Genomic DNA, 8,213 nt, shown 5'->3' with positions numbered 1-8,213 from the left:
GGTTGTTCCAGCAAGCGGGACTGGCCTAGGGGATTTTATAGGGGTTTTAATTACTTTTAAATTTGACATTCTCAAATATTTCATTTTAATTAAATTTTAACTGGGTGTAATATGTTAGCTTTTTATCATTTGTCAGCCGCCCTGAGTCCGAAAGGAGAAGGGCGGGATATAAATACAATTAATAAATAAAATAAATAAAATAAATGATGCCAAACTTTTAGCCAGCAGTCAGTTTAAAAGGAAGCTGCAAGACTTCAGATTGTACATCCCACATGGTACGGAGCTCAAGTAACAGAATAAAATCTGCACAACAGCATACAGTATGAAGATAATCCCATGTGCTTTTCTCCAGGTTTCCCTAGTTTTGAAGGTTATATGTGCCTCCCTGCGCTTTCCTCAGCCTGCTGCCTGGGTGAATGGGGGAGGGGGGGCTTTTGATCATGCTACAATTTTCATCCCTGTTAAAGTTGGCAACGTTTACACATTTGTCAGTTTAATTGATCAGTTATCGGACACGGTTTTGATCTTTGGTAACACTGTTATTTTGAATGAGCTGGAAGATAGGGCAAAATTACTTCAGAGAATAACTTTACACGTTTACCAACAACATGGGTGCACTTTCTGGAGGTTAGTACTCATCCCTGACTCAGCCTGCCCTATAGCTGTGGTGGTGTCCTGAGGTCTAAGATGGAGGGGAGTGCTCACTCAGCAGTAGAGAAGGCCAGGGTGAAATTCTCTTTCCGATTTGCTGGATCAAGGTTTGCGTAGTCAAAGGCATCAGGAAAGAACTTGTGGATGAGGGCACAAAAAGCCATGCCACTTTTCCAACTGGTGGAAAAGTTCTGGATGTCCACATGCTGAAAATTAGAAAAAGAGATATTAGGCACAAAAGGTCAACCACCTCTCCTTCTTATGTTTTCCTGCATTGGCAGTGACTGAAACATTATTCCTGTCTATTTAATATAAATGTGTCATTCTGGTTAGAACAGACACTATTGTATTGGAACAAGTTGTGTAGATCAGTGGTTCTCAACCTATGGGTCGGGACCCCATTTGGGGTCGATCGACCATTTCATGGGGGTCGCCAAGCAAGGCTGTCCGCCATTTTTCCCCCCCTTTTCTGGAGGGTGCCTTACCTCCCTTGGGCTGGGCCAGCTGGTGGTCTGCCTGCTCCGTCTCTGCCACTTGCCAGCTATGCCTCGGCCGGCGCAGGGGGCGGAACCACGCATGCGCAGCGCTCCCAGGCAGGGAAAGTCCTCGACTTACGACCGGTTGGGTAGTCCTCCACTTATGACCGGTTTAGTCCTCGACTTACGACCGGTTGGGGTCGCGGCATTAAAAAGGTTGAGAACCACTGGTGTAGATGAATTTACTTACATATGACATGAAACAGGTTATCTGTAAAAGTATGGCAGTAATTGGGGAGCATTCTGAATCTATATTATTGTGTTAACATCCTCCTCTTTATATATACATTGTTAATTGTAACTTGGAAGTGAAAGGAAAAATTGTAAGGACGATGGAGAATTAACTTACTGCCCCCATGTGTTCGGCATCCATACTTCACTTTACTTTTATATTTTAAAATTTCACATAACTTTTCCATCATTTCTCTCTCAGTAATCTTTCAAGCCTGCCTGCATTATAGGTCATGATTTATGAAGCTGACCATTTCTGATACATAGTGTACATTGCATGTAGCGATGGTTTCATCTATACTGCTGTGGATGTTAGTGCTATTGTGATAGGTCCATGTGTTTTGTAGTACACAAATTATCAACACATATTTCACCATTTTCACTGTGTCCTAACAGTTTTGCTAAATGTGAGGCATTATAACTCCAAAATATCTTACAATCTCAATATGTGAACTGCATTATCTTTCAACTGAGATTTTGGAGTTCATAACTCATTCTCTTAACTCTTTGAATGAAATTCAACATCTGAACAAAAGGCATAATGAGAAAATAGTACAGGCTAAGATTGCACACGTGAATCTTCATATTCGCATCATAGTGTGTATGTGTTGGGTTAATAACAAAGAAATACCAACAGCACACAAAGAAGTACAGTATTTCCTGACCTAGTTCACAGAAGAGATTATTCTGCTACCTATGATCCCTCCAGGGCTTTGCTCTCCAACTCTGATCAAAAACAGGGCAAGAATTTAGAATACCATAAGAATCTAGAAATGTCCCTGAGATTATATATAACAACAACAAAAAAAAATACAAACAAAAGGTGGCATCAGAGTGTGCTTTTTTTTTAAAAAAAAATTCATAGTTCTTAACTCTGGGTAGTGATGCTTTCTCAAATACTCTTAATAATTCAGAAAGATATATACTCACTTCTGAGTAAAGTATGCTGGAGTAAGTTTGTTGGAACTAGAGGAATACTGTCTTCACAACTCTTAAATTATGATAATCCACGTAGGTCTTCTTGCTGTTGCATTACTGGTGCCCCCCAGNAGCCTCTTATCTGCACAGTGTGATTTCTTTGCTCAAAGTTCAATGGTTTGGTGAATAGCTGAATGCAGAGGAGCTTATTTCTTAGTAAACAAAACATAAGATTGGGTCACATATGCTGCACTGCTCAAACCATTCTAATATGCCTGGGCAGCTACTTCAAACAGAGAACATGTTTGCATTCTCCCTTGGAAACCACGCCATAGGGCACCTGAGCTGCCATTGCTAAAACAGAATGCAGCATAAAAATATTGTGTGACAACCTTGACTTGGTACATTTGTGCTTTAATAGTACCGGTGCCTGGTCAGGGAAAGAGTGATTGCAGCATGGGTTGCAGGAACACTTTTGCAACCCAAAAAGAGGATGCAGAGTTGCTGATGGTAACACTTCTTCTGAGTCTCGTACATATGGGGCAGACTCAGTTCTGCTCTGCTTGAAATGCTGGCATGGCATCAGTAAGCGTTCCTTTCCTGCTCTTTTCAGGTGGCAGAAGGGTGGTGCATAGCAGATTTTACTGCTAATGAGGGTTAAGTAGTAGTAGTTGGTTCCAGTTCCATGCTCGGAAAATTGCAGAATATATACATCCCATGTTGCATTCCCTCTGAAAAATTTAAAAGAATTATATCCAAATTTGAGGTCTCTTGGAGAAAACACAGAAGCCAAGCCTAGCTTCCCAACAACTGTTATGATTTCTACAGGGTTTCTAAGCAGGTTTATAGGCCAGCCTACCTAACAATTGGGTACAGAAGAACCACGCCCCCTATGTTTCTTTGAAATCCTATAAGCTTTAATGTGGAAAAGATCCAGCTGTTAAATAAAGTCTTTTCGCAATCTAGAGCCCTCCACGTGTATTGGACATCTTAATGCATGAAGTCTCATATCTACAGGGCAGTCAATGCCAGAATTGTTGTTAGTTGCGAAGTCATGTCCAACCCATCGCGACCCAATGGACAACGTTCCTCCAGGCCTTCCTGTCCTCTACCATCTTCTGGAGTCCATGCCAGAATACTATGCTGCTTTTTGCCTGGGACCATTCTTTCACAAGTAACTGTCTTCATGTGCCATTTTTACTGCACCAACATGCACTAGACCTCTAAAATTCAGTTGGAAGTGGAAACAGCAACATTTATTTTATTTCTAGATATTCTGTTTATTTAAACAGAATATCTAGAAATAAAATGGTCTTGCAAGCCAAAATGGCTTATCTTCCCAGTAATAAGAATGTTAAGATCCCTACCATTAAGATAAGACTTTTCTAGTGATGAAAACACTTTTAACATCTTTAAGCATTTTGTAATCATTCATGTATTGACCTTTGTTGTTTTTCTACTGACTAAAGTAGCAACATCATCAACAGACATTTCCATTTAATGGAAATACAATACTATAGTACTTGGTAGCTAATAAACTAACATGGCATGAAGATACAATACTATAGTACTTGGTAGCTAATAAACTAACATGGCATGAAGATACAATACTATAGTACTTGGTAGCTAATAAACTAACATGGCATGAAGATACAATACTATAGTACTTGGTAGCTAATAAGATACTATAGTACTTGGTAGCTAATAAACTAACATGGCATGAAGGAATTTGAGATCACCGAAGGAAAATATACTATATCCCAATAAGACCATCATTCCCAAATTCTTAGGGTAGGACAATAACATTGGTTATGCCAAAACAACAACAACCACATGATAAGATTTTGAAGGAATATGTTGAAGATTTTTAAGCTAAATATGAAACTTTAATTTTTTAACCTACTATCTAAGCACATGTAGGTGTTCTAAGCTTGATCTGGAAGACGGAATAATTTAAAAACAAAACTAAAGTTCTTTTTTTCCATGTGCTACAAATGAGCAAGATCTCAATTCTTCTATTATTGTCCATTCCTTTTGGTTTTATCTAGTTGCACTTAATGTGATTCTAGAATTTCAAGGAGATAGTCCCCTTTGAAGATGAGAATCACAGAAACCCTCTTACCTGTCCTACCAAGTTTTTATATAGCTTCCAATGAGCCTGAAGCCAAAGCCTGCTTTGCATTTCTATTTCTTCTTGGTCTTTACTAGTCCTTTCTCCACCAAGCTGCGATAAAGTTCCTGGATATAGGTGTAGATGCACTTATTATCAGGAACACTCATGTGCACCATGTCATCCACCTCCAGGAGTTGAGCACAGTCTGCATATTTCCTGGAAAAAAGATGGACAAATGATCAACTCTGCTGCATACCTCAATGATTTGGCAAAGCAGCTTGAATATAGCCCTTCATCACCAGAATTAACAAGAATTAACAAGCCTTATTCTAGAGAATTGGACCAGGATGCAAAGATTTCCAAAATCACAGTGAAGTCCAAGAAGGTAGTTAATTTGAACCTCTTGCCTGTTTAAGTGGAATAGATTTCATTATAGCACAAGAGCAACACTGAAGACACCATAAATCACTGAAATTAACTATTTTGAAACTCTGGGTTACATGTTACAAATGCAGAACCTACTCTTGCTTTTGATTATCTGATTATCATTTTCCTTTGTCCAATTATCTAGCAAGGGCTCCTGCTTCTTCAAGGCTGGCTATTCAAAGGCTTTAAATTCTTTCCTTCAGAGCTTAATGTTATCTTGAAGCTTGACATTTATTCAGCATCATCAGTACATTAATTGATTTAGCAATTTTTAAGGGGTGTCCTCAAAGAAATTATTGTTGCTGCTTCGTTTTGCGTCTGTTATGTTTTAAAAATGTGCTGCTTTCCTTCATACAGTAGATAATTACCGATTATTATTTATGATGGTTGTATGCTACCTCCAAGTTCAGAGGTACAATAGTGTGCATGTCAATACCACCACTGAAGGACAAGTGGGAGGTTGCTACTCAAGATTTATGTTTAACTATTGAAGAACACAGCTCTGGTCTCGATTAGACTTCAATCTGATCCAGAGGACACTTAGGTTGTTATGATAATGTGCTTGAAGGTGTGTTGATTTCTTGAAATTTCCTATTTTATCATGCTTAACAGTTGAAGGTTGATGAGCTAAGACAGTGTTTCTCAACCTTGACAACTTTAAGTCATGTGAACTTCAACTCCCAGAATTCCACAGCCAGCATTGCTGGCTGTGGAATTCTGGGAGTTGAAGTCCACACGCCTTAAAGTTGTCAAGGTTGAGAAACACTGAGCTAAGACATAACTAATTTTTCCTTGTGAAACAGTCCCTACAATGTTAAAGGAAGCAGTTGTCAAAAAACTCCTTAGCTAGCAAACCTCACTAATATGTCCGTTATAACTATTTCTTTTTGAAACAAGAGTTGCTAACAAATAAAAGATAATAAACTCCAGGCTTTTAAAATTCTACAGATTGGTTTCAAGCTTAGCTTTCGGCTGAATTTTTTTTTAAAAAAATCTCTGTTCTGATATTGCTAATTCTCATAGATGTTCTGTAGCTGGATGTTTCAATACTTCTGACTATAGTTATATTCTTGGTCCTGGCTATCTGAGAAGGAATATGGGTCAACCCAAAGAAGTTGGGAAACTAATAGCAGATAACTTTATGGATTGGAGAAATAAAAGTCAGTCTCTTTGTAAAACCCTGTATTCTTTTAAAATTCAGATTCTCAGCTTGATGGATCTGTGTGAATCTTAGCTGGCGATGTCTAACTGCTAGGTAGGAGCAAAAAAAAAACACCATTTGTCATTGGCAGACACCCCTGAATACTGTAAAGATAACTAGGCCATTGTCATTTATGTTTATCTTACAGCAATAAGATTAGACTATTGCAGTCTGCTGCATGTAGGGTTGCCTAGGGAGATTTTTTCACAAACTTTAAAACTGATCCAAAATATTGCTGCTAAATATAGATAGGATTGGTGGTTAGAAATACATGATGCCAAACTTTTAGCCAGCAGTCAGTTTAAAAGGAAGCTGCAAGACTTCAGATTGTACATCCCACATGGTACGGAGCTCAAGTAACAGAATAAAATCTGCACAACAGCATACAGTATGAAGATAATCCCATGTGCTTTTCTCCAGGTTTCCCTAGTTTTGAAGGTTATATGTGCCTCCCTGCACTTTCCTCAGCCTGCTGCCTGGGTGAATGGGGGGAGGGGGGCCTTTTGATCATGCTACAATTTTCATCCCTGTTAAAGTTGGCAACGTTTACACATTTGTCAGTTTAATTTATCAGTTATCGGACACGGTTTTGATCTTTGGTAACACTGTTATTTTGAATGAGCTGGAAGATAGGGCAAAATTACTTCAGAGAATAACTTTACACGTCTACCAACAACATGGGTGCACTTTCTGGAGGTTAGTACTCATCCCTGACTCAGCCTGCCCTATAGCTGTGGTGGTGTCCTGAGGTCTAAGATGGAGGGGAGTGCTCACTCAGCAGTAGAGAAGGCCAGGGTGAAATTATCTTTCCGATTTGCTGGATCAAGGTTTGCGTAGTCAAAGGCATCAGGAAAGAACTTGTGGATGAGGGCACAAAAAGCCATTCCACTTTTCCAACTGGTGGAAAAGTTCTGGATGTCCACATGCTGAAAATTAGAAAAAGAGATATTAGGCACAAAAGGTCAACCACCTCTCCTTCTTAAGTTTTCCTGCATTGGCAGTGACTGAAACATTATTCCTGTCTATTTAATATAAATGTGTCATTCTGGTTAGAACAGACACTATTGCATTGGAACAAGTTGTGTAGATGAATTTACTTACATATGACATGAAACAGGTTATCTGTAAAAGTATGGCAGTAATTGGGGAGCATTCTGAATCTATATTATTGTGTTAACATCCTCCTCTTTATATATACATTGTTAATTGTAACTTGGAAGTGAAAGGAAAAATTGTAAGGACGATGGAGAATTAACTTACTGCCCCCATGTGTTCAGCATCCATACTTCACTTTACTTTTATATTTTAAAATTTCACATAACTTTTCCATCATTTCTCTCTCAGTAATCTTTCAAGCCTGCCTGCATTATAAGTCATGATTTATGAAGCCGACCATTTCTGATACATAGTGTACATTGCATGTAGCGATGGTTTCATCTATACTGCTGTGGATGTTAGTGCTATTGTGATAGGTCCATGTGTTTTGTAGTACACAAATTATCAACACATATTTCACCATTTTCACTGTGTCCTAACAGTTTTGCTAAACGTGAGGCATTATAACTCCAAAATATCTTACAATCTCAATATGTGAACTACATTATCTTTCAACTGAGATTTTGGAGTTCATAACTCATTCTCTTAACTCTTTGAATGAAATTCAACGTCTTCATATTCGCATCATAGTGTGTATGTGTTGGGTTAATAACAAAGAAATACCAACAGCATACAAAGAAGTACAGTATTTCCTGACCTAGTTCACAGAAGAGATTATTCTGCTACCTATGATCCCTCCAGGGCTTTGCTCTCCAACTCTGATCAAAAACAGGGCAAGAATTTAGAATACCATAAGAATCTAGAAATGTCCCTGAGATTATATATAACAACAACAACAACAAAAATACAAACAAAAGGTGGCATCAGAGTGTGCTTTTTTTTAAAAAAAATTCATAGTTCTTAACTCTGGGTAGTGATGCTTTCTCAAATACTCTTAATAATTCAGAAAGATATATACTCACTTCTGAGTAAAGTATGCTGGAGTAAGTTTGTTGGAACTAGAGGAATACTGTCTTCACAACTCTTAAATTATGATAATCCACGTAGGTCTTCTTGCTGTTGCATTACTGGTGCCCCCCAG

The 8,213-nt window shown here is 38.5% G+C and overlaps 2 protein-coding genes across 3 annotated transcripts in view; both read right to left on the bottom strand.

Annotated features, from left to right (window-relative positions):
* Positions 1–8,213, bottom strand: part of LOC107291535 (smoothelin-like protein 1) — a 26,094-nt gene that overhangs the window by 5,480 nt on the left and 12,401 nt on the right. Inside the window, 1 exon segment of the mRNA XM_015820545.1 lies at positions 706–935. Coding sequence (XP_015676031.1) covers positions 706–935 — 230 coding nt within the window.
* LOC107291534 (smoothelin-like protein 1) lies at positions 2,573–6,996 on the bottom strand. Of its 2 annotated transcripts, XR_001548976.1 has the most exons (3): positions 6,851–6,996; positions 4,459–4,665; positions 2,573–3,067 (listed from the first exon to the last, which is right to left on the bottom strand). XR_001548976.1 is itself a non-coding variant. In XM_015820542.1 (2 exons), the coding sequence occupies exons 1-2, from the start codon at positions 6,958–6,960 to the stop codon at positions 4,521–4,523; spliced, it is 255 nt and encodes an 84-aa protein (XP_015676028.1). In that variant the 5' UTR covers positions 6,961–6,996; the 3' UTR covers positions 4,324–4,520. The 2 variants fall into 2 exon arrangements, 1 of the variants encoding a protein (XP_015676028.1); XM_015820542.1 differs by lacking the exon at positions 2,573–3,067 and having other exon boundaries at positions 4,324–4,665.

This window comes from Protobothrops mucrosquamatus, unplaced genomic scaffold (genome assembly GCF_001527695.2).
Source record: "Protobothrops mucrosquamatus isolate PMUCROS unplaced genomic scaffold, P.Mucros_1.0 scaffold1143, whole genome shotgun sequence".
Classification (NCBI taxonomy): Eukaryota; Metazoa; Chordata; class Lepidosauria; order Squamata; family Viperidae; genus Protobothrops; species Protobothrops mucrosquamatus.
The sequence above is the reverse complement of the archived record's forward strand: the minus strand, read 5'-3'. Positions and strand labels throughout refer to the sequence as shown.

What these genes read in the sequence shown, in the direction of transcription:
- LOC107291534 (XM_015820542.1), bottom strand. Translation starts at nt 6,960, where the DNA reads ATGGCTTTTTGTGCCCTCATCCACAAGTTCTTTCCTGATGCCTTTGAC. An exon ending in CTGGCCTTCTCTACTGCTGA is followed by an intron (nt 4,666 to 6,850) that starts GTGAGCACTCCC and finishes TCTTTTTTCCAG; the next exon opens with GAAATATGCAGACTGTGCTC.